The sequence below is a fragment of the Muscardinus avellanarius genome (assembly GCF_963383645.1).
Source record: "Muscardinus avellanarius genome assembly, chromosome: 3".
Classification (NCBI taxonomy): Eukaryota; Metazoa; Chordata; class Mammalia; order Rodentia; family Gliridae; genus Muscardinus; species Muscardinus avellanarius.
This window is the reverse complement of record NC_137788.1, coordinates 142118546-142144931: the sequence shown is the minus strand read 5'-3', so window position 1 is coordinate 142144931 and position 26386 is coordinate 142118546. Positions and strand designations below refer to the sequence as shown.

The following is a 26386-nucleotide window of genomic DNA, read 5'->3' as shown; positions in this document are numbered from 1 at the left end:
ATTTTGTTTCCCATGATGAGGCGTGCTGGGTTAATTATTAACCCATTTTTATAGACATCCTGACTAGGTGTGCTTTAAGGATTTTTTTTTTTTTTAATTTGGGGAAGAGAATAATTCTGGAAACCAATTTCATTTCTTTTTCTTGGACCACTATAGGGAAAATATGGAAGCTTATGCTTACCGTAAAACACCATGTCTTATTTGCAGAAAGGCATTTGGCATTAGGAGAACAAATGCTGTGTAAAAATAATCTTTTGAGATCTTCTGCCTCTATGTTTCTCAATAAAGAAAAGTAAACAAACTTTAAAGGTAATATGATATAGCTTCCTAGAGTATCGTTTACTTTCAGTAATTGAGAATATTGTTATATTAAACATAGATATATTACAAAGTCTTGTGCAAATGATAAAAAACAAGATCTTAAGAAGTTGTATGTTGGGGTGCAGCTTTCTGCTAAGTTCTCTAGCATAGCAGTCCATCACTGCCATCTCCCAGAGCCAGGCTTGGTACAAATGTGCTTTTTCCCTTAGTAGGAAATGGTCAGCATTAGTGAAGGAGGAAGAGCACTGTGTGGGGAGTCAGGGAACATGGATTTAGGTTCTGACTGTGTACATGCCCAGTGTGTAAACAGTGTGATTCTATTATGTATACAAAGTGGTGTCTTTTCAGCCACTAAACTCACAGAATGAGAAATAAAGCTTCACCAGTTCAGGAATATACATGGAAGAAGTTCAGTTCTAGTGAAGTCATATATTTAAGGAAGATGTCCCTAAAGCAGGGTCCCTTGTGTGCATCGGGAATACCTGGAGTAGTAATTTAAAAATTGTGTCAGGCTGAGCGTGATGGCACATGCTTATAATTCCAGGACTTTGGAGCCTGAGACAGGAGGATAGCAGGTTCATGGCCAGCCTCAGCTACTTAGTGAGGCCTTCTGCAACATAATGAGACCCTGTTTCAAAACAGAGTTAAAAATAGGGCTGGGGGTGTAGCTCGAAGGTAGAACGTCCCTGGGTTCAATCCCCAGTACCACCCCCCCACACACACACACACAAAAGCTTCACGATATCAGTTACAGGCTTTCTTGTAAGAAGCATGCTTGGGTTGTCTAGTTTCTGCATTGTTATTACTGAATGTGTGTTTATTTAGTGCAGATGGACGTTTTGAAGGGGCCAGCACAAAAACGGTCGTCAGATACAACGGCACTGTCACCTGGACGCAGCCGGCAAACTACAAAAGCTCCTGTACCATCGATGTCACATTTTTCCCGTTTGATCTCCAAAACTGTTCGATGAAATTTGGCTCTTGGACCTATGATGGATCTCAGGTCGATATCATCCTCGTGGACCAAGATGTAGACAAGACGGATTTTTTTGATAATGGAGAGTGGGAAATCGTGAGTGCAGCAGGAAGCAGAGGAAACAGAACCGACAGCTGCTGCTGGTACCCTTACATCACTTACTCCTTTGTAATTAAGCGGCTGCCTCTCTTCTACACCTTATTCCTTATTATCCCTTGTATCGGGCTCTCATTTCTAACCGTGGTTGTCTTCTATCTTCCTTCAAACGAAGGTGAGAAGATCAGCCTGTGCACCTCAGTCCTTGTCTCTCTGACTGTCTTCCTTCTGGTTATTGAAGAAATCATACCGTCATCCTCCAAAGTAATACCTCTGATTGGCGAGTACCTGGTGTTTACCATGATTTTTGTGACATTGTCAATCATGGTGACCGTCTTTGCCATCAACATTCACCATCGTTCTTCCTCAACACACAATGCTATGGCACCCTGGGTCCGTAAGATATTTCTTCACAAGCTTCCCAAACTGCTGTGCATGAGAAGTCATGTAGACAGGTACTTCACTCAGAGAGAGGAAACTGAGAATGGCAGTGGACCAAAACCTTCTAGAAACACCTTGGAAGCCGCACTGGATTCTATTCGCTACATTACAAGACACGTCATGAAGGAGAATGATGTCCATGAGGTTTGTGACACATATTTACAATGCAGATATGCCTCCATTCTAAGACAAGAAGGGACCTTAATCACTTGGTATGACCCTTAAGGCTAGGTGTAGATCAAAGGCCAGAAATGTTGGCATACTTTGCTGTTTAAAAATCCACAGGGGAGCCGGGCGTGGTGGCGCAGGCTTGTAATCCCCCCAGGCTTGGGAGGCGGAGACAGGAGGATCGCGCAGGTTCGAAGCCAGCCGCACTGGCTTAAGAGACCCTGTTTCCAAATAAAAAAATATAAAATAGGCCTGGGAGTGTAGCCCGGAGGTAGAAGGGCTTCCAGGAACCCCAGTACTACCACACACACACACACACAAAATCCACAGGGGAGCCAGGCATGGTGGCTCACACTTGTAATCCCAGCATTCACAGCCTCAGCTACTTAGTGAGGCTTTTCGCAATTCAGTGAGACCCTGTTTCAAAAATAAAAGACTAAGCTGGGCGTGGTGGCGCACACTTGTAATCCCTGTGCTTGGGAGGCTGAGTCAGGAGGATTGCACAGGTTCGAAACCAGCCTCAGCTACTTAGTGAGGCTCTCAGCAACTTAGTGAGACCCTGTTTCCAAATAAAATATAAAAAAGGTCTGGGAGTATAGCCCGGAGGTAGAAAGCCCCTGGGTTCCACCCCTAGTACCACCAAAATAAATAAATAAATGAAAATAAATAAATAAAATAAAAGACTAAAAAATAGGGCTGGGGGTGTAGCTCGGAGGTAGAATGCCCCTGGGTTCCATCCCTGGTACCGCAAAAAAAAAAAAAAAAAAAAAAAAATCCACGGGGGAGGGCTCAGGAGCACTGTGTACATGTATGCCGCTATCACTCTGAACTTCCTTGCAATATATGATTACAGTGCACCAATTAAAAACAGATCGTTACAGCCTGGGGATACAGCTCAGTGTTAGAGCCCTTGTCTTGCATATGTGAGGCTGTAGGTTCAATCCTCAGAACTGCCAAAGAGAAAAAAGGGTTGCTAAAATTTGTTTCTACTAAAGCCCCTGCAAAACCAGGTATGGTGGCACACAGCTGTAATCTCAGAACTGGGAGGGTTGAGAGGAGGATTTCAAGTTTGAGACCAGCCTCAGCAACTTAGCGAGACCCTATTTCAAAATGAAAAATAAAATAGGGCTGGAGGTGTAGTTCAGAGGTAGAATGCCCCTGGGTTCAATTCCCAGCACTATAAAAAAAACCAAAACAAAATAAGAAGCCCCTGCAAAATGGGGCATCTACACGAAACTCCTCGACTTCCGCCGGCAGCATGCTGCGTGAGTCTAAAACTTTAGTGGCATAAAAGAATAGCGATCTGGCCACTGTTTTTATGGCTCTGATGTGATTTATTGTTTTAATTTCACCTTCAGTAACTTTGTTTAATCAGCAGGCATAATTGCATTATAATTTATCAGAAGTTATTTATTAAAGAATGAGCCTAATACAGGCTTTATAAATGCAGCCAACATCTCTTTCTAGAATAAATCTTTTATATGGCTCATTTATAAGAAAAAGTTAGTAAAATTAAAAGGAGTAAGATGTTCTCATATATTATACCTCAAAGTGTTCATATGAAGCTTATAATAGTGCTTAATAATTGCTTCCTTTGATTAAGATAATTTTGATAGAGCTTTATTATATAAAAATAAGTTTTATTGACTCCTTATTTAAGGTTAGTATTTAAAATGCAAGAATTGGGCCAGGCGTGGTGGTGCACGCTTGAATCCCAGCATTCAAGAGGCGGAGACTGGAGAATCGCAGTTCTCAGATGGCCTCAGCTACTTAGTGAGGCTCCTTTGCAACTCTTGAGACCCTGTTTCAAAAATAAAAAAAAAAACTAAAAAATAGGACTGGGGGTGTAGCTTGAAGGTACAATGCCCATGGGTTCCATCCCCAGTACCACACACACAAAATAAATAAATAAAATAAAATTCAAGAATTGAACATATGCATACTTTACCAATATGATAATATTGAACAGTATTGTATTACTGTTTTGTCTTTATTTCTATTATGCAGTTTTTTTTGTTTTTTTTGTTTTTTTTGCGGTACTGGGGATGGAACCCAGGGGCTATACCTCTGAGCTACACCCCTAGCTCTAGTTTTTAGTCTTTTTATTTTTGAAACAGGGTCTCACTGAGTTGTGAAGGGCCTCTCTAAGTAGCTGAGGCTGTCCACAAACCGCGGTCCTCTGGTCCCCACCTCCCAAATGCTGAGATTACAAGCGTGTGTCACCACGCCCGGCTATTGTGCAGTATTTTTAAAGCTATGACTGTAGGGACTTTTTTTTTCCCCCCCATTTGTATGGTATTGGGGATTGAGCCCAAGGGCACTCTATGTCTGAGCTATACTCCCAGCCTTATTTTATTTTTATTTTGAAACAGGATCTTGCTAGGTTGATGAGAGTCTCACTACTTGCTGTCCTCAAACCTGTGATCCTTCTATCTCAGCCTCCCACGAACTGAGATTACAGGCATGCAACACCTTGCCTGGCTGAGCTAATGATTTAGACTGAAATAGAATTCAATAACTGTCCACAAAGAATTGTACAAGAGAGGGAGGGCTACATCACCGAGACCGGGAAATAAGTTTTATTTTCAGGGGAAAACTTAGAAGTAAAGAAGTAGTAGTGTTTAGGGTCCCTTTTCTAAAGGGTTCCTGACTGGGGACACAGTTTCTGTCAGGACCCTGTGCCTTTACAGAGAGAGGCTCAGGGCAAAGGGAACCCCTGCTCAAGGAAATGGCCCTGGAGGAAGGGGAGCGGCTGGTGCTCAGAGCTGGGCTCAGCTAGCCCTTCCCTTGAGAGACTCCTGGAACAAATCTCTGCTAAAGCTGACTCCAGCTCCAGTAGTTACAGCCTCTCGAGTTTAGATTAAAATAATCCACAGAAAGCCTGGCATGGTGGTGCAAGCCTATAATCACAGCACTTGGTAGGCTGAAATGGAGGATGGCAGATTCCACACCAGCCTCAACAATGCACCAAGACTCTTGGCAACATAGCAAGATCCTGTTCCAAAACAAAACAAAAGGGCTGAGGTATGTATAGCTCAGAGATAGAATGCCTCTGAGTTCAATCCTCAGTCCCCTCCCTCCCCCTCCCCATACAAACTCCCTAGGAAACCCAAAAGTAAAGGAAGTGTGTGTGTGTGGGGGGGGATTAGTAGCTTTCTAATATGGGTTATTGTGAACCAGCCCTGTGTGTGTGTGTGTGTGTGTGTGTGTGTGTGTGTAACCAGATTTTAATTTGGCATAAAATTAACCTCAAGCTCATCTCTCAAAGAATTATAAGAAAGCCAAGCATAGCCAGGTGTGATGACGCATACTTGTAATCCCAGTACTTGGGAGGCTGAGACAGGAGGATGGCAGGTTCGTGGCCAGCCTCAGCTACTCAGTGAGGCTCTCTGTAATTTATTAAGACCCTGTTTCAATAAAGAGTTCAAAATAGGGCTGGGGGTATAGTTCGGAGGTAGAATGCTACTGGGTTCAGTCCCCAGTACTGAGGAAAAGAAAAAAAAAAGAAAGAAAGCTAAACGTGGCGAGGCACACCTGTCATTCCAGTACTTGGGAAAGTGAGGCAGGAGGATCAAAGGTTTGAGTCCAGCCTTAGCAACTCAGTGAGGTCCTCAGCAAGTTAGCAAGACCTTATTCCAAAATAAAAAATAAAAAGGGCTGGGGGTGTAGCTCAGAGGTAGATGCCTCTGGGTTCAATCCCTAGGACCCCCTCCAAAAAGAAAATAAAAAACAATAAGATATAGACATTACTGGGTAAGAATAAGTAATAGAAATAACTGCATATAATAAGAACATAGTATTTTTAAGTTTCTTGTAAAATATACAAGGAGCACAAATACTTTACTAAAAATCTAAAGCGGGCTGGGCGTGGTGGCACATACTTGTAATCCCAGTACTTGGGACACTGAGACAGGGGGAGCATGAGTTTGTGGCTAGCCTTGAGGAACTTATCGAGGCCCTCTACAACTTAATGAGATTCTGCTTAGAAATGAAAAGTAGAGCCGGGGGTGTAGCTCAGAGGTAGAATGACCCTGGGTTCAATCTCTAGTACCAAAAACAAACAAACAACAACAAAAAAAAACCAGAAACAAACAAAAGCTATCAAACTACTGGTAGCACCTTACAGGCTTAAAGAAGCACATGTTACAGTGTCTTCAAGTTTGAGGAGTTTGTACTTGTTTTAAACCACCAGAGTAGTTCTGTCCCTGAACCTTGAACACAGAGTCCTTTACTATTTGGAGGCAACCTGTAATTGAGTGTTGTATCTTAAAACATGTACGTGAATTATACATATATATTTAACATGCTTTTATTTTTTTCCCAACAGGTTGTTGAAGATTGGAAATTCATAGCTCAGGTTCTCGACAGGATGTTTCTGTGGAGTTTTCTTCTGGTTTCAGTTGTTGGATCTCTTGGGCTTTTTGTTCCTGTTATTTATGAATGGGCCAGTATAATAGTACCAGTTCACATTGGAAATACAAATAAGTAAAAATGACCAAGGATAATACAAATTTAGCAAACACATCTTTTGTGGTTATCGATACAGTTATAAAAATGTAAAACTGTGTTTTAAATTGATGCAAGCTATAACAGATTAATAGTTGCTAACACTGGTTTGTCTTAACAGATTGTCCATTAGAATATCTACCTGCATGACTGAAATAGTAACTAAATATAACACAAATATTATCTAAACTATAAGAAAATATAAGGAAAATATAAGGTTTGTGTCTTTGCAGATAGTACTGATTTGTAGTCAACACTGATGCTCATCTTTTGAGTGCTGGAAAATTCCAGCTATATATGAAGACTGATTTTAGAACTTTTTCAGGATTTAGTAAAAGTATACTTTTTTGTGTGTGTGGTACTGGAGATGGAACCCAGGGACCTTCTTCCTCCAGGCTACACCTCCAGACCTATTTTATATTTTATTTGGAAACAGGGTCTCACTAAGTTGCTGAGAGCCTCACTAAGCTGCTGAGACTGGCTTCAAACCTGTGATTCTCCTATCTCAGCCTCTGAAACACGAGGATTACAAGGGTGCACCACCACACCCAGCACTTTTTTTTTTTCATCACTGGGGATAGAACCCCGGGGGCATTCTACCTCCAAGCTATACCCCCAGCCCTATTTTTTTTTATTCTTTATTTTGAAACAGGGTCTCACTGAGTTGCAAAGGCCCCCCTAAATAGCTGAGGCTGTCCAAAAACCACGATCCTCCTGCCTCAGCCTCCCAAATGCTGAGGATTACAAGCGTGCACCACCACATCCAGCTTGGTTTTTTTTTTTTTTTTTTTTTTTTTTTTTTTAGATTGCGTCTTTATCGAGTTGTCCAGGTTGGCCTCAAACTCATGGGCACAAGGAATCCTTCTGCCTCAGCCTCCTGACTAGCTGGGACTATACAGACATACACCACTATGCTTGGCTAATATATACATTTTAAAACTCTGTTCTGTATTTACTGAGTAGCAGTGGTAGTGTAAGATATTATACTGTTATATTAATTAAGCTACTTAGTGTAATAATGACTCAATATGATTAGATGCTGCTATCCTATAACCAACATGTTTAATAAGTAAAAATGGGGATTGGAACCTTTTTTCTTTTTTCTTTGATACTGAGGATTGAACCTAGAGGCATTCTACCTTAAAGCTATACCCCCAGCCCTTTTTATTTATTTATTTTTTATTTTTTGGTGGTACTGGGGGTAGAACCCAGAGGCTTTCTACCTCCGGGTTATACTCCCAGACCTTTTTTTTATATTTTATTTGGAAACAGGATCTCACTAAGTTGCTGAGAGCCTCACTAAGTTGCTGAGAGCCTCACTAAGTAGCTGAGGCTGGCTTCAAACCCATGCGATCCTCTGTTCTCATCCTCCCATGCACAGGAATTACAAGCATGCGTGTGCCACCATGCCCGGCGTCCCTTTTTTATTTTGAAACAGGGTCTTGCTAAGTTTTTGAGGAATTCACTAATAGTGTGTCTGAGGCTGGCCCATGATCCTCCTATCTCAGCATCCCACACACTGGGATTACAGGTGTATGTCACACCAGGCTGGAACTTTTTAAGGTATACTTTAGATGTTTGAATTGAATAACTATTTTATTAACTATTTTTATAGCTTACCTAACATTCTAAAGTCATACAAAAGACTTACTCCTCTGGACATGCAACAACATATCCTTAACATTTATTTCAATCCCTTTGATCACATTCTCTACAATTAACACAGCCATCTATACAAATTGGAGTAGTATCTTTTTATCTGTAATCTCAGAACAATCCACTGCAATTACATGAATCCCATTTTTAAAATGTGTCTATATCTAGATCATTCTCCAAGCTTAAGGATGATATTCTAACTTCTATAAGCACATTACCCGTAATATTTGTTTTGTCTTTAATTCTAACAATTGTAATAATAGAATCTTAGCATTTCAACGACTTTAGATGTAATAGTCTTAGCCTTTTACTAGTAACATATATATAACAGTCAGTACACTATAATGTATCACAGGTAAAGTAGCTAAGTTTCATCTCTATGTGTCTCAGATTCACCTATGACTAGGATGAGAAAATACTGACAGAAACCTTACATTAGAGCCTCTAGCTCTCAAGGTAATAAATGCCTCACTTATTTGGAGTATGCCATCTGTGCTCAAGTCAACACTCTTAGGGAGGCAGAAGGACCCTGTCTAATTTGCATATTATGCTAGGCAGGTGTTTAATGCCATTTAATGGGTGAAAGTCTGTGTTATAGTTGGATAAGTCCCAAAGGCCCATGCATTGCAGGCTGGGTTGCGAGCCTGTGACACTCTTGGGAGGTGGTGGGACTTTTAGGTGATGGGGTCTAGTAGAAGGACATTAGGTCATTGGGGGAGATATGCCCTTGAAAGAAACACCTGGAGTCCACCCCCTTCCTCTCTTCACTCCCTAGCCACCCTAAGATGGATGCTCTGCTCTGCCACATGCTCCCACCATGATGGACTGCTCATCACAGGCCAAGGGCAACATGCCAACCACGGGCTGGAACTTGGGAAACTGAGCCAAAATTAACATCTCATTGTTTAGGTTGAATATCTCAGGTATTCTGTCAATGAGAAAGTGAGACAGATGGTACCAAGAAGTAAGATCACTGTTGTGGCTGTACTGACAGTGTGGCCCAGAAGTCTTTGGAGTTGGTTTGTGGGAGGAATTTGGCAAAGTTTGAAGAAGCAGGCTAGAGAAAGCCTAGAATGCCTTAGGCAGCTTAATGGGTACTCAGACCAGAATGTTAATAGAAATGTGGACAGTATTATTCATGAGTAATGATCATGAGATTTTTTTTGGTACTGGGGTTTTGAACCCAGGGTCATACTACCTCCAAGCTACACCCCCAGCCCTAGTTTTAATTCTTTTATTTGAAACAGGGTCTCAGTAAGTTGTGGAGGTCTCTCTTAAGTAACTGAGGCTGACCATAAACCTGCGATTCTCCTATCTCAGCCTCCCAAGTACTGGGATTACAAGTGTGTGCCACCAGGCCCAGCTACCCCCAGCCCTTTAAAAATTTTTTTTTAAACAGGATCTTGTTTTGTTGTTGAGAGTGTTCTTAAACCTGTGACTCTTCTCTCTCAGCTTCCCAAGTACTGGGATTGCAGGCATGTACCACCAGGTCCAGTATAAGGTTTTAGATGGAAGGAAGAATTCTATTGGGAGATTTACAAGCCACTCATGTTACATTGTGGCAAAGAATCTTGGTTCCTTTTGCCCCGGCCTTGAGACTTTGTGAGAGGCTGAGCTCTCTCAAAGAGACTGACGACTTAGTATAATAAGTGGCTCACTCCAAGCTCAAAGTGGTGGGCTAGTTTATTTGTCACAGGAAATTTCAAAGCAGCGTAACATTCAGGTTGTGGCACAGGTATTTTAGCTGCTTTTTATCGATTTACAGTGAGGAACGAGAGCAAAGAGCAGAGCAGAAAGATTTGAAAACCTTGCAGTTTAGCTAGAAAGGGAATGCCTTTAGAGGGTCGCCAAGGAAGATGCAGTCGCTACAGAGATCAGTGCCACGAGAGCCAAGTATTTTGTATTCGGAAAATACAAAAGATGTCTTGAGCCGGGCGTGGTGGCGCAGACTTGTAATGCCCGCACTTGGGAGGCTGAGACGGGAGGATCGCACAGGTTCAAAGCAGCCTCAGCTACTTTGTGAGACCCTGTTTCCAAATAAAAATATAAAATAGGTCTGGGAGTATAGCCTGAAGGTAGAAAGCCCCTGGGTTCCATCCCCAGTACCACCAAAAAAAAAAAAAAAAAAAAAGATGTCTTGAGGGAATCTCAGGAATCAACAAGACCCCATCACAGGCTCAAATGTGTGAAGGTACAGACTTATTCCAAACGCTTTCCTTACGAGAGCCCTGGGACACCCTGCTTCCACAGGGCCATCAAGGGAATTGTTTCTGAGACGGTTCCCATACTCAGCCTCCAAGGATCAGTCACTCCAGGGTTCCCGATACATCTTGTGCTGGTGGCGGATGTTGGTGTTGCCAAGTGATGTAGTGTTGCAGGCACTCAGAACGCAAGAGGGATGGAGAGGTGGATGCTTCCCGAGATTCCGGAGGGAAGCTTGAGAGCTCCGGCAGGCAGCCATGGAGAGCAGTCCTCAAAGCTGTGAGAGTGAGGCCAAAGCTGCTGTGCAGACCTCAGGAAGTTCACAATGCCAGGAGCTTAGAATGCCTGCTGATGCGAGCGGCCGGCGGCAGGCAGAGCCAGCCCAGGAGCGTGGCCATAGCTGCAGAGTTGCGCAAGCCCTCAGGATCCCACATTCTGCCACCGCGTGCCTGGATGCCACTCAAAGTAACGTTAACATATCTGCTGTGTGTGGGGTCTTGCTTTGGCCTGATCCTTTCTTTCTATGCCCCTATTCTTCCCTTTTGGGGTAAGTGTGTTTACCCTGTGCCGTTATGTCCTGGATGTGTGTAACTTTCTTTTTGATTTTCTCTACAGGGGCTCACAGCCAAATGTGCTTTGAGCCTCAAAAGAGACTTTGGACTTCAGAGCAATTCTGGGACCATTAAGATTTGAGGGACTCATAGAACACTACACACATTTTGCATTATAAGAGGGACATGAGCTCTTGGGGGCCCAGGACAGAATGCTACAGTTTGAATAAAAGTCCCCCAAAGGCCCATGTGTTGGAGGCCTAGTTGCCAGCCCATGTTGCCTTGGGAGGTGGTGGGGCCTTGTTAGGGGTCTGCCCTTTAAGGATATTCTGGGATACCAGCCCCTTTCTCTCTGCTTCCCTGCCACCATGAGATGAACAGCTTTGCTTTAACACACGCTTCCATCCATGCAGTCCTGCCATACCACGTGCCCCAAAGCAGCATGCCTCTGACCATGGACCGAAACCCTGGAAACCAGGAAGCGGAGTCAACTTCCCCATTTATTTATTTTTAATTTTAATTTTTACTTTTTTGGTGGTACTGGGGGTGGAACCCAGAGGCTTTTTTACCTCCGAGCTATACTCCCAGACCTATTTTATCTTTTATTTGGAAACTGGGTCTCGCTAAGTTGCCGAGAGCCTCACTAAGTAGCCGAGGCTGGCTTCGAACCTGTGCGATCCTCCTGTCTCAGCCTCCCAAGCACAGGGATTACAAGCGTGCGCCACCACGCCCGGCATAAACTTCCCCATTTAAAGTTGACCATCTTGGGTATTTTGTCACAGTGACAGGAGCTGACTAAGCCTGGCTTGAGGTACATTGCTTGTTAAGCATCTTAGCTTATATATATTCCTGGTATCTTATATCTCTCTTTCTGTTGCTTGAGTTTTTTGTATATCAATAAACTTTATAGAACTTTTTTTTATTTACTGAAACATGAGTCACAGTGAGCTTCAATATTCAGTTTTTATTTTTGCACAGAAAAAAACTGAAAAGATTCAGATGGCTTCTGCAAATCATCATCCCTATCAGTTATTTAGATTGAGAAGTAGAGTATGAGAAACTGTGTGTGTGTGTGTGTGTGTGTGTGTGTGTGTGTACGTGTATGTGTGTGTGTATGCATGCGTGTGCATGTGTTGGTACTGGGAATTGAACCCAGGGACATTCTACCTCTAAGTTGCATCCTGGCCCTTTCAGTTTTTAGTTTGAAACAGGTTCTTGCTAAGTTGCTAAGGGTCTCACTAAGTTGCTGAGGCTGGCATTGAACCGGCGATCCTTCCATCTTGGCCTCCCATGTCCTGGGGTTACAAAGCATGCACCATCATGCCCAGCTGTCTTTTGGGGGGGTATTCCACCTCTGAGCTATAACCCCAAACTCTCATTTCTTGTTGTGAAACAAGGTCTCACTAGGCTGCTGAGGTTGTCCTTGGACCCGTGGTCCTCCTGTCTCAGCCTCAGGAGTACTAAGATTACAGGCATCACACCTGGGCTCCAGCTGTCATTCTTAATAATTTGTCTAAAGCAGTGATTCTCAACCAGGGCCAGTTTTGCCAGTTTTAAATATGAAGTGATATTTAACAATGTCTGGGGACAGGTGGTTGTCACAACTGGGGAGGAAGAGGTGTGTCATTGGTATTGAGGTGGTAGAGACCACAGAAGTGTAAATGTCCTGTGGTACACAGGACACCCTGTACCCCCACTCCAATACTTACTTATCCATCCCAAAATATTAGTGGGCTAATAGGATAAGAAACTTTGCTCTAGATGTTCATGCTATGACCTGAATGTGTCTCCCTAAAATTCACATGTTGAAAATATTCAGCATGATAGTATTATAAGGTGAAACTTGGGGGGTGAATAGGTTGTGGGGTCCTGCCCTTATGAATTGGATTAGTACCCTTATAAAAGAGACTCTGGAGGTGCTAAGACCCTGCCAGGTGAAGACACACCTTAAAGGCACCCTGTTTGAGGAGGGGGAGACCTCATCAGACTTCAAACCTTGCTGGCGTCTTGATTTTAGACTTCTCAGGCTCCTAGACTATGGGAAGTAAATTTATAAGCTACACAGTTTATGCTATTTTGTTACAGCAGCCTGAACAGACTAGTTCATTGACAGTGAATATGCTGGGTGTGGTGGTGCATGCTTGTAATACTAGTCTAGTCGTAGGGAGGCTGAGACGGAGGTTGCAGGTTCAAGGACAGCCTCCGCAATTTACCAAGATCTTACTTCCAAATAAGAAAACAGGGCTGGGGGTGTAGTTGAGAGATAGAATGCCACTGGGTTCAGTCACCATTAACACACACACACACACACACACACACACACACACACACACCAGTGAATGTGTAACTAGCTATAATTTCTCATGCTAACAGAGTTTTACAAAATAATTAGTTGATATGGAGGAATGAACCTCAGACTCTTGAAAGACTAGAACAAATGCACAGTAAGAAACAGTAATGGGGGTACTGCTGAAATAGTTTAAAACGACAAGAAGATTATGGGCTAAATAAGAAAAAACATTGGAAAATCTGTAGTGATTCTGAACTAATGGATTTTCAGGTTTCTGAACAGGAAAATTTTTTTCTATCCAGTTGAATTTCAATCAGTGGACAGGAATATTTTGACATGTTTCACAGCACAGTACGCTACTTATCACTTGTAGAACTGTATTTTTGCATTTATCTTGCCAAAAAGGCTCATTAAATGTTCATTTATCCACATAAGTACTCTTGACATTTTTTGTCACGATGTGTGTGTGTGTGTGTGTGTGTGTGTGTGCGTGCGCATGCGTGCACCAAAGTCAAGATCACTAGAAAATAAGTGGACCTTGAAATGCCAAAGCCAAGATTGATAGCTTGATAGCAAAGCGTGCCACTTTTAGGAAACAGCCCCCTCCCTCCCCTACATACACAGGGCCGAGCTTATGCCTCATCCCTGGCCATCAAAGGCTGCAGAAACAACCCCGCCGTCCCTAAGATGCACACCAGGATGAAAACCCACAGAAAGATGCGGTCGATCACCATGGCGACATACTTCCAGTCGTCTTGAATCTGAAAAACAAAAACCATGACGTAGCAGGAAAGGCAAGGCGAGTGAATGCGCTTTCAATATTGGATAGTTAATCTGTTGCATTAGTAGAAGTCATTTTATCTCTAATAGGCACATCTCTTTTTCTAATTGGCATAGCCCGAGAAAATCTGCCATTCTTAAGTTTTGCATCCTGTAGTAAAGAAGTAGGTATAAAACATGTCATATAAACTGGGCGTGGCGGTGCACGCTTGTAACCCCTGTGCTAGGGAGGCTGAGCGTGGAGGATCACAGGTTCAAAGCCACCTTCAGCCACTTTGTGAGACTCTGTTTCTAAATTAAAAGGGCTGGGGGTGTAGCTCAGAGGTAGAACATTCCTGGGTTCAATCCCAGTACCACAAATTCACCATGCTAGCTTTGTTTCAAACCAGATTTTTTATTTTTTTTATTAGCAGTACTAGGAATTGAACCCAGGGGCATTCTACCTTCAAGCTACACCCTCAGCTCTATTTTTTATTCCTTATTTTGAAACAGGGTCTAAGTTGTGGAAGGCCTTACTAAGAGTTATTTTTTTACTGTATACATAACTTTTCTTCTAAACTGAGCATCAGTTTTATTGGTAGAAACCAGTTACCTTGCCGTCTCTGTGGAGGGGCTGGCGCCTTCGTGAGAATGGCCAGCACAATCTAGCATCATTAGCCTTGGCACTTGTTTTTGTCCAATTTTAGATAACAAATTTCCTTTTAATGTTCTTCCAAAACTGAAAGGACACATCAGGCAAGTTCATCACACACCCCCCCTTTTTTCCCCACCACTTCCTGCAAAATAGCTCAGCTGTCCAAATGTTATTGTCAATTGGAAGGCCAGAATATCATGGAATATTGTACGGTTTTTGAACGAGCCGAGCATCAGAAATAATCGCTGACAACGACATAAAAGACGCAAGAAAGAGCGAGGCTAATTGCACATGCTGCAGCTTTAATTTAGACCTGAACTAGGAAGGAGAATTGTATGGTAATTAAACCCGAGACGATTCAGAAGGCAAAGGAACCGTAATTGGATTGAAGAAGAAAGGGCCCATGAATCAACTGATGTTAAAGCAATAATCACATAATAAAGAGGTAGCATGTGATCCTGTAATTTAATTAAGTGTACTGAAATGGGGCTGGGAGACGTGGATTTTATTTCACCATTGGGAGCTGGAGTAAATGTGTCCTCTCAGTGACACTCAGAAGTCATACGTAAAGTTAGAATTATACTGTCCTATTTGCCATCATTTTATTCAAATTCCTGAGACTTTGGTTTAGTGCTTCAGATCCACGCAGACTCTAATTCCTTTCCACACCCTATAGACCAGACCTCCTAAGGCCTCAGTACTTGAGAGGCTGGGAAGGGAGGATCTTGGATTTGAGGCTAGCTTCAGCAATTTAGCCAGACCCTGTTTGAAAATAAAAATAAAAGTTGTGCGTGGCAGCACATGCCTGAAAATCCAATCATTGGGAGGCTGAGGCAGGAGGGTTGCAGGTTCAAAGCCAGCCTCAGCAACTTAGCGAGACCCTAATTCAAAATAAAAAGTAAAATAGGGCTGGGGGTGTTGCATAGAGATAGAATGCACCTGGGCTCAACTCCCTGTACCCTCCTCCCCCCCCAAAAAAAAGACTCTTAGAAACTAAACTTGGGGAAGGGGCAGCCTGGGGAGTGGGTCCACAGGGAGGGGATCGCAGCCTGGTCAGGGAGGGCCTCCATGGAGGGAGGCTGGGAGAAGTCGGCCTCTACCACGTTGCCCCTCAGAGCCTGTCCACACCCAGGTCCAGAAGAAAGAAAAACAGAAAACAGAGGTGCCTTCGGACTGGCAGAGCCTGAGGCTTCCCACCCCTCCGGACATCAGGGCCTGGGCTACTTCAGCCCAACAGAAGGGGCCGCCAGAGATCAGAGCCAGAAGGGAGGCGGGGAGCCCTTTGGGGGCCTCCCCTGGAGGGAAGGCGGCCCCCTTTGACAGACACCCAGCCCACCGTGTGGCCAGATGCTCAGTCTGTGAAGCTTGAGGGATAGCCCTCCCCCAAAACAATCCACAGCACGGATGACACTCTCAGGACAAAGGGAGTTTACGGGCCCAGAACACACGCACTTAGCTATCCAAAAGAAAATTCACAGAACAGACAGGCCAAGGACTTCAAATCAACATGCACCAAGGTAACATAGCGAGACCCCGTTCCCGTTTCAGAGTTAAAAAACAACAGGGCTGGGGGGTGTGGCTCAGGGGTAGAACACTCCCTGGGTTCAATCCCCAACACCAAAAATAAGACAGAAAATGAAAATAAAAATGTTACCCTTAAAGATAAGAAAATGCTGGAAACAGAAAGCAGGGACTGACAGTTTGGCCAAAAAGCCAAATTGAGAGGTGGGTGTGAAGGGTAAGAGAAGAATCCGGCAGAGGCGAGCTGAGTAGATGAGGGAGGGTCTGGGGGCGGGGAGGGGCAGGGCAGCGGGGAGATGGGAGGAATTGGGAAGGAATCTCTACGGGGGTCACACCCTTGGGTGTTTCAGAAGTAAAGATGGAAACCTCGGATGAAATGGCTCTCTAGAGCTGGGCGCGGTGGCGCATGTCTGCAATCCCAGTGCTTGGGAGGCTGAGACAGGAGGGTCACAGGTTTGTGGCCAGTCTCAGCAACTTAGTCTATCTGCCGTGTAGCTAGACCCTGTTTCAAAAAAAAAAAAAAAAAATTAAATAGTGCGGGGCATGTAGCTCAGAGGTAGAATGCCCCTGAGTTCAATCTCTAGTACCAAAAAAAAAAAAAAAAAAATTAAAATTTCCACTGCATATCAAGAACGGAGGTGACAAGGAAGCAGGTGGAAGACGCTGGCATAGACGGCAAGATGGCAGAAATATAACGGATGAAACAGTAATTGCAACACATTTAAATGTATAAGTCAGCGCTCAAAGATCAGGTCCAATTGGAATTAATGAATGTATCATCCAACAGCAAACAGGATGCCTTTCAGGTGTGGTGGTGCACGGTTATAATTCTAATACTCGGGAGGCTGACGAAGGAGGATCACAGCTTTGAGGCTTTGGCAATGCTGAGGTCTTGTTTCAACATTTAAAAGAAAAATTTTAAAAGGCTGGAGATGTAACTCAGAGGTAGAATGCACCTGGATTCAATCCCCAGTACCACCAAGAGAAAAGGAAAGGAAAGAGAAGACAAAAGAGAAGATGCCTCAAATTAATTAGCTTAAAAGCCCTTGGCTGATCTGATCTGTGCACTGTTAAAATAAGAGCTGGGCTGAGGCTGCTCCCGGCTGCTCCTCCGTCTCCTCTGCTGTGGTCCACAGCCGACCGAGAGGCTCCTGGCATCGTTTACCAACATTAATCACCTACAGTGCGTCAGGAGCTGAAATCATTTTGTAGTTAGCTCTCCACTAATGAACAACTTGAGGCAGAGCTAGTTAATCTTAAAGCAGAGACTTAGAAAATGACTGAGCATAATCCTGGCCAACTTGGGATTGGGCAAGGGTGATGGGGTAGCCAGCTACGTGGTATTATTTTGGGTAACACTTCCTTATTCTTAGTATTTGACTAAGTTCTGACATGTGATTTTTAGATAAAACAGAATGAAGTTCACCCAGTTTTTTATTAAATGGGCAAAAAGATGTGACTAGATATTTCACAGAAGAAAGTATTTAAATGACCAATCAGCATCTGAAAATAATGATTATTCAACTAAGAGATGCGAAATCACAGAGCAGTGAGATACTGCGTGGTGTATGGGAGAGGATGTGAAGCCACTGGAACCCAACCTTGCCGGAAAGTGTCACCTGATTCAGACCCTTGGGAAACCTGACAGTATTCCCAAAAGTTAAAAATGTACCTCTCTAGAAATCTAGCCGTTCCATCCCTACGTGTCTAACCCTGAGAAAGAAGTGCGTATTTTCACCAAAAACTTGGATAAGAACGGATCTAGCAGCTTTGTTCATAGTAAGGCCAAAGTAGAAACAACCAAATGTCTAACAACTATAAATAACTAAGACAATATGGCCATGGTGTAGAATATTACACACCCATAATAAACAGAAACAAGGATAAACCTCAAAGACATGTTGAATAAAAGAAGTGAGATGGGAAAGCATTTATACCACGTGATTCCATGTACGTGAAGTGGAGGAAGAGGTAAAATTAATCGATGTCAAAGAAGTCAGGACGATGGTTACCATGGGGAAGCGGCCCGACGGGACCTTCGGGGGCACTGGGAGTGCTCCGTACCTTTGCTTGGGTCATGTTCACCTGGGTGTACACATGAGAATCTACTGAGCTATATACACTTTACTTCATATCGGTTATATTTTAATGGGAAAACACACAATCAGAAAGTAACAATAAAAATGCCAGCCCGGCTGGTGGACTCTAATGGGCAGAAGCGGTCTTGGGCCTTTTTCCAGCCTTATGTCCTAATCTACTTTCTGGGCACCAGGCATCTGAGTGGTTCTGACTACTGGCAGCCATCCCTGCTGCAGACAAGAAAACAGGCCAGAGGTGGGGGGGGGGCGAGGTGACGAACACAGCAAGGACGCACACCTGCTCTTAACACTGCCGGCTCAGGACACTCTTTTTTTTTTTGGGTCCTCAATATTGAACCCAGGGGCATTCAACTTCTAAGCTACAGCCCAGCCCTTTTTATTATTAATTTATGTTTGTATTTATTTTTGTGGTACTAGAGATTGACCCTATGAGTGTTCTACCTCTATGCTACCGCCCTAGTTCTATTTTATTTTTTATTTATTTATGTTCTGGTGATGTTACAGATTGAACTCAGGGGGATTCTACCTCCAAGCTACACCCCGGCCCTATTTTAGTTTAGTTTTTTTTTTCTTTGGTATTGGGGCTTTCTGCCTTCCGGCTACACTCCTAGACCCATTTATATTTTATTTGGAAACAGCGTCTCGCTAGGTTACTGAGAGCCTCACTAAGTAGCTGAGGCTGGCTTGGAACCTGTGCGATCCTCCTGTCTCAGCCTCCCAAGCGCGGGGATTACAAGCGTGCGTCACTGTCTCCTACTCCTATTTTAGTTTTAATTTTGAAACAAGGTCCCGCTGGGTCGATGAGACTCTCACCACTGGCTGAAGCTGTTCTGGCACCTGAGATCCTCCTGTCTCAGCTTCCCAAGCACTGTACGGCCATGAGCCACCATGCCCGGCTCTGTTTTTAATGATTATATTTATTTATTTAGGCACTGGGGATTGAACCCAGGGGCATTCCACCTCTGAGACATACCCCCAGCCCCCCCCCTTTTTTTTTTTTTAAATTTTTGTTTGGAAGCATGATCTCCCTCGGTTGCTGAGAGCCCCACTACACTGCGGGAGGCTACTCCTGACCCTGTCTGTGACCCTCCTGTCTCAGCCTCCCAAGTCCTGGGCTGATCTAGGCCTGCGCCAAGGGCGCAGGACCCCATCGTCGAGTGAATACACGAGCGCACTCACCTCTTTGGCCTCGTTCTGCGCCTTCATGTGCTCCGCGATGTACCTGACGCTTTGGATGGCCCCTCGGATCTCGGGCGACAGCGCGGAGAGGGCCAGCCCGGCGGCCAGGGACTCGGAGCTGGAGCTGCGCGCCAGGCCGGCGCTGCAGTTGGAGACCTGGGCCGGGCGGGGGCCGCGCAGGGCGGCCAGCTCGGCGCTGCCCCCGGGCCCCCGGCCCCCGGCCTCCCCGGGCCGCGCCATGAACATGACCCGGGGCAGCGCGCGCAGGAACACGGCGCGCACCCAGGCCGGCATGGCGTGCGTGGTGGGCGTGCGGTAGTGCACGTTGAGCACGAAGACCGTGATGACGATGGACAGCGTGACGAAGACCATGGTGAAGAGCAGGTACTCGCCGATGAGCGGGATGACCAGCGAGGTGGACGGGATGGTCTCGGTGATGACCAGCAGGAAGACGGTGAGCGAGAGCAGCACGGAGATGCACAGCGTCACCTTCTCGCCGCAGTCGGACGGCAGGTAGAAGACGAGCACGGTGAGGCAGGAGATGAGCAGGCAGGGCAGGATGAGGTTGATGGTGTAGAAGAGGGGCAGGCGCCGGATGTGCAGCGAGTAGGTGATGTCGGTGTACACCTCGTCGCAGCAGTTGTACTTGATGTCGTGCTTGTAGCCCGGGGCCTTGATGATGGCCCACTCGCCGCTCTCCCAGTAGTCCTTGAGGTTCATGGAGGAGCCGATCAGCACCAGGTCGATCTTGGCCTTGTCGTAGGACCACGAGCCGAACTTCATGGTGCAGTTCTGGTAATCGAAAGGGAAGTAGGTCACGTCGATCTTGCACGAGCTCTTGAAGATGGCGGGAGGGATCCAGGTCACCTCTCCCGTGTGCTTGAGGAGGGCTTTGGTCTTGTCGTCCACCTGGAAGTCGCCCACGGCGCTGCAAAGACCGAGAGAGAGGAGGCTCAGGGTCGTGAGGGCTGGCTCGGGCCTGTGATCTCGGGACTTGGGAGGCGGAGACAGGAGGATCCCAAGTTTGAGGGTAGCCTCTGCGACTTAGCAAGACCCCGTCTCGAGAGAGACAGACGGATAGACGGACAGACAGGAGTGTTGGAACACACTTGTACTCCCAGTACTTGGGAGGCGGAGACAGGAGAAGCACAAGTTTGAGGCCAGCCTCAGTGATTTAGCAAGACCCTGTATAAAGAAAGAAAAAGAAAAAGAAAAAAAAAGAGCCAGGCATGGTGTTGTATGCTTGTAAACCAAGTACTTGGGAGGCTGAGACAGGAGGATCGCAGGTTCACGGCCAGCCTCCACTACTTTGTGATGCCCTCTACAACTTAGCGAGACCCTGTTTCAAAAGTAAAGAATTAAAAAATGGGGCTGGGGTTATAGCTCAAAGGTAGAATGCCCCTGGGTTCCATCTTCATTACCGCAAAAAAGAAAAGAAAAAAAAAAAAAGAACAATCCACTTAAAAATAAGATGACTATAAACTGGGCAGTGCATGGCTGTAATCCCAGGACTTGGGAGGATGAGACAGGAGGATCACAGTTTCAAGGCCAGCCTTAGCAACGTATCTAGAACCTCAGCAACTTAGTGAGACTGTTTCAAAATAAAAAATAAAAGGGGCTGGAAGACAGGGGTGGTGGCGCACGCTTGTAATCCCCGCGCTTGGGAGGCTGAAACAGGAGGATCGCGCAGGTTCGAAGCCAGCCTCAGCTACTTAGTGAGGCTCTCGGCAACTTAGTGAGACCCTGTTTCCAAATAAAATATAAAATAGGTCTGGGAGTATAGCCCGGAGGTAGAAAAGCCCCTGGGTTCCATCCCCAGTCCTGAAAAAAAAAAAAAAAAAAAAGGAAGGAATCCTCAACAGAAAGCCAATTCTCAGAAATGTAAGCTCCGAATGGGAGAGGTTGGATTCAGTGATTTCCTCAATGGTATTTAAGATGCAGATTCTGAGGAAATTCCTTGATATTTTGCCCCTTTGTATCCAATTTTGAGTGTTTAGTCATGTCTCTTCCAGTTGAAATCATACGTCGGAAGGCAATCCAGCTGTTCACCCTAGAGCGCCATCACTACAGCTAGAGAACTCAGCAGGTAAGATTAGAACGCTGCCTGCGCTCTCAGTTGGAGCTTAGCAAGCGCTGCCTGCGCTCTGCTCAGTTCCCCAAGAGCTTTGGGACCTGAGATTTCAGGGTCAGCTCACAGCGGAAGAAAAAATTATGCAAACAGTTGGGTGTGTCTTTTGTCCAGGATTTTTAAGCATCACTTTGCAAATACAAACTACACAGAAAAAACTACAAATGCCATGTTTCCTTGGGAAAACAGAACAGAAAACACACATTGTTGTTAAAAAGATTAAAAATCCCATTTTGGTTTTGCTGGGGAAACAGAAGGCAGGTGTGTGTGTGTGTGTGTGTGTGTGTGTGTGTGTGTGTGTGTTACTGGGGATTGAACGCAGGGGCATTCTACCTCTGACTTACATCCCAGCCTTATATTTTTACTTTTATTTTGAGACAGGGTCTCACTAGGTTGATGAGAGTCTCACTACTTGCTGAGGCTGTCCTCAAACCTGTGATCCTCTTGTCTCAGCCTCCCAAGTATTGGGATTACAAGCAGGTGCCAACATACCCAGCTCAGAAGGCAGGATTGAACAAAAACAAATAACAACAGAAACACAGCTTCTCCAGTCATGATAATTATAAAATCCAATAGTGCTAATACTAATAGAAGACATAGCAGTGTATACTAATACAGCATAAAAACCTAAACACAGAATGCTTTTATTCATTAAAATCAAACTAGAGATTCAACCCAGAGGCATTCTACCTCTGAAATACACCCCCAGCCCTATTTTTTTTTTAATTTAGAAACAAGGTATCATTAAGTTGTGAAGGGCCTCACTAAGTAGCTGAGGCTGGCCTTGAACCTGTGATCCTCCTGTCTCAGCCTCCCAAGTACTGGTATTATAGGCATGTGCCACCAGACATGGCAGGTATCTGCAACCTAAAATATTTTCTTCCTTGCTCCTCACTGTCTTTTGTTGTGGTGGTGGTGGTACTGTGGTTCTGGGGAGCCCAGGGGCATTCGACCTCCGAGCTACACCCTCAGCCCGATTTTTTATTCTTTATTTTGAAACAGGGTCTCACTGAGTTGCCAAGGGCCTCACTAAGTAGCTGAGGCTGGCCACAAACCACGATCCTCCTGTCTCAGCCTCCTAAATGCTGGGATTACAAGCGTGCGCCACCACACCCAGCCTCATTCTTTTATATTATATTATACTATGACCACATATCTGTATACATGTGTAATTACAGTACCTAAACCATCTGTATACCTGCCTCACTAAAACAGTTGGGCACAGGTGTGCTCAGGACTGTGTTTTCATCAACTGTCTTGGGCCCAGATGGTAGGCTGGCTGCGATCCTCCTGTCTCAGCCTCGAAGTACTGAGATTACAAATGTGCATACCATGCCCGGCTGACACCTGTCATTTTAACAAACGTCTCCATGGCCAGGCGTGGTGACACATGCTTGTGATTCCAGTAGTTGGGAGGCTGAAACAAGAGGACTGAAGGTTCACGGCCAGCCTCAGCTACTTAGTGAGGCCCTCTGCAACTTAGTGAGACCCTGTTTCAAAATAAAGAATAAAGCCGGGTGTGGTGGTGCACGCCTGTAATCCCCGTGCTTGGGAGGCTGAGACAGGAGAATAACGCAGGTTTGAAGCCAGCCTCAGCTACTGAGTGAGGCTCTCAGCAACTTAGTGAGACCCTGTTTCCAAATAAAGTATAAAATAGGTATGGGAGTATAGCCCGGAGGTAGAAAAGCCCCTGGGTTCCACCCCCAGTACCAAAAAAAGAAAAGAAAAGAAAGGAAGAAAGAAAGAAAGAAAGAAAGGTAGAAAGAAAAAAGGAAGAAAGAATGAATGAAAGGAAAGGAAATAGGGCTGGGGGTGTATCTCGGAGGTAGAATGCCCTGGGTTCCATCCCCAGTACTGCAAAACAACAATAACAACAACAACGACAACATCGTCCATGTGCACGCTGGGGAGCCTGGGATGGCGTGGCCAGGCCCTCCCTCCACGTTCTCATTCTCTTTGAAAGGCGCAGGCAGGGAGGAGCCATTTCTTCCTGCCCCTGTCTGCACAGAGCTGCTAACAGGTGCCGCATTCAAGGCCTTCCCTGGGCATCTGGGGCTCCCCCACCATCTGGGGCCACTCTTTCAAGCTCTACGTCCCTTCCAGCAAGGTCACTCTAGCTGCCCACGACATACCTCCTGCCTCCCGGGCCGTCCCCTCCCCTCTTTCTTCCCAGAGCTCTCCTGGGTGCCCTCCTCCTTCCACACACCGCCCCCTTGGGAACTAACCAGCACCTTGCCAGGCTCTGGAGCTCACTGGCATCTCAGTGCCAGCACAGATGCTCAAAAAAGCCTGGAAAATGAACACAGACCTTTGGGGAAGGCCCAAGGAGGGGCAGGCTGGAAGCACAGGGGTCCGAGGGGCCCAGGCCGCCAGCCCCAAGAGGGTGTGGGTCACCCGACACCTTACTTATTATACAACATGATATCCGGTTTCCAGATCTTCTGCGCAGGGACACGCATGAACTCTACGCCGTCGTAGTCTGTGGGGTTCCACGTGAGCTTGTAGTCGTTCCAGATCTGGAGGGATGGGCAGAGAGGGAGAAGACAGCAGAGAAGCCAGCCTGGCTCCAGAGCTCTCAACGCCCATGGAGGTGACCCCCCCCCCCACGCATCACTGAGCCATCTCCATGCTGGTCCAACCCCTTGCACTGATGCAGCGGTTGCTTGTAGGGTCTCCCCTCCTACTCTGGGCCACTGTGGGTCAGCCCAGCCCCTCATTGATCAAATAGGGACCATAACTGGTGCGTTCTCCGGTCACTTCTAGTGCTAGGCCCACCCTCCTGAACTCCTCCACCGGGTCCCAGCCCACACATTGAGCTCCTGTTGTTAACCTTGAAAGCACTCTCCAGGGTCAGCCAGGCCCCAATAGGAAGGTGCTCTCTGACGCTGAAGGGTCCTGGGCCCAAGAACTGTGTGGGTGCTGAGCCCCAGAGGAGGGTGGGAAGAGGCCACAGAGGGAGCGGGTGTCATGGAGTCCGCCTGGCTTGCCAGCCTCCCGCGGGCCAGGGCTGCAGAACTGCATCCTCAGCGGGCTGGGCGGCCAGGGTGCCTCTCAGCAGGCCCGGCCAAAGTCTCCCTGGGGAGGCCATGAGGCCTCTGTCTGAACAAGAAAATCCACAGTCCCTACTTCTTCCCTACCAACAATGCAACAGGATCTGATTCTGACTTCAAGGTGAGCTTTTGGCCAGAGGTAGGGGAGAAAGTGGTCGCAGAGTGGGGGCCAAGTCCCAGGTCTCTGGTCCCAGGTCAGTCCCATTTTGTGGTGTGACTCTGCAGAAGGCTCCGTCTCCGGGCTGCAGTCTGTCCATCTGTGATGTGGGCCAGGCACTGCAGTCCTTCCAGGAGGACTTTAGAGCTGTGCTTACACGTCCCTGACCGGGTGTAGAGGAGCAAAGCCCAGTCCCTCCCGCGGTTTTGGCTCTGTGACAGTGAATCACCACCAGGGGGCAGCAGCGCGCCGAGCCTGCCCACTTACTTGCTTGAGCCACAGGTTGGTTTCCAAGATCTGGTTTACTTCATCCTAGAAAGACAGATTAAAGTCGACAGTGAATGACAAAAAACAAGGCTGGGTCTGGGAAAGGTTTCTCAAAGCCCTGTTCTCCCCCAGGCCTCGGGTCCACCGCTCGCAGCCGGCACTCACCACCTTCACCAGCTGGGACATGGACACCTCGAAATGGACGATGACGGGGTCGGACACGTTGGCCACCGGCCGGATGATCTCGTTGTAATCTTCAAACAGGTGATCAAACAGGCGGTGCTCTGCCTCGGAGGCGCTGGCCACTGGGGGAAATTGTGCTTATCCACCCCGCCAGAGCCGCCCCCACCTGCAGCCTCCCTGCCACAGCTGAGGACCCCCACTCTCAGGCTAGCCCTGCTCCCTCAAGTAACAGACTGGGAAACTGAGGCCCAAGAGAGACAGGGATCCTACCAGGTCACACACAGTCAGCGGCAACAAGTCTGGGCTCTGAAGCTGGGATAAATGGGTGTAAATCCTAACAAGCCACTGCGGGCTGTGTGATCTTAGGCTGGTGACTTAACCTCGCTGAACCCTGGTTTCTTCCTCTGTCAAAATAAAGATTATAAAAGCATCTGCTCAGAGTGTCACTAGGAGGGTGGCGCTCAGCTTGGTGGCAGGAGGTGAAGTCGCCAGGGGGCCTTAGGGATCCCTGCTTTACAACAGGGCAGGGGGTGAGGCCAAGGCTGCCCAGGTACAGCCGCTCCCTGCTTCCCTGATGGAAGGAGGACTGGCCCAAGCCCAGGGCAGGGACCCAGGCTCAGGTCTGGATTCCTCCTCAGCCATCCCAGGATCCTGTAGAAATGGCCACGAGCCTTCTCAGGAGCCAGCGCACCCACCAGGCTGCTGTGACCTCAGCCTGTGACCCTGCCCTGCTCTGCCCACCTCCTGATGGAAGCCCCTTACCTCTCTGAGGCCCTTGGGCCACCCCCTGCTCAGAGGCCACACCCCAGCTAGGTGAGGCATCTTGGGTCAGCCCTGCAGCTTCCCACTAATAGATCTGGGGGCAACCCCAGGGCACAGGGGAATCTTTGGGGGAAGTCTGACCCCCACTCCGCGCCCCTCGGAAGAAAAGAAGGAGCCCCAGACAGCTCGGCTGGGAGTGTAAGGCTCCTGAGCGGTCAGGGCCTCAGCTCTCAGGGGAAGCCGCGCTCCGGTGCACAGCGGCCGCGCCCCAGGCCCTGCCGGCCCTTGGTAAGTACTGGCCATCTCCGGCCTCCCCAGGAGCCTCGTGGAGGCTGGCCAGGGCCGACTCATCCCAGCCGGCTCCTCCGGGGCCCGGCGGCCCCGGGGTTGAGAGTCTCCAGGTGGCGGGGCCAGCACAA

General features: G+C 46.6%; 2 protein-coding genes across 4 annotated transcripts in view; one reads left to right on the top strand and one right to left on the bottom strand.

Moving 5' to 3' along the window:
* The window catches only part of CHRNA5 (cholinergic receptor nicotinic alpha 5 subunit), a gene marked incomplete at both ends in the record, with an annotated part of 34211 nt that extends 27720 nt beyond the window's left edge, over positions 1-6491 (top strand). The window contains 2 exons of one of the 3 annotated variants that reach the window (XM_080690761.1): positions 1147-1324; positions 6330-6491. In XM_080690761.1, the coding sequence (XP_080546887.1) occupies positions 1147-1324; positions 6330-6491 (340 nt within the window). Of the gene's footprint in view, positions 1-1146; positions 1979-6329 lie in introns of all 3 variants that reach the window. The other 2 variants (XM_080690759.1, XM_080690760.1) reach the window with 2 other exon arrangements.
* A 7348-nt stretch (positions 6492-13839) lies between these two features.
* CHRNA3 (cholinergic receptor nicotinic alpha 3 subunit) lies at positions 13840-25325 on the bottom strand (the record flags this gene model as incomplete). Its single annotated transcript, XM_080690762.1, has 5 exons — positions 25188-25325; positions 25023-25067; positions 23955-24064; positions 19421-20348; positions 13840-13968 (listed from the first exon to the last, which is right to left on the bottom strand). Exons 1-5 carry the CDS (start codon positions 25206-25208, stop codon positions 13840-13842), a joined length of 1233 nt encoding a protein of 410 aa, XP_080546888.1. The 5' UTR covers positions 25209-25325.
* Positions 25326-26386: the final 1061 nt, after the last annotated feature.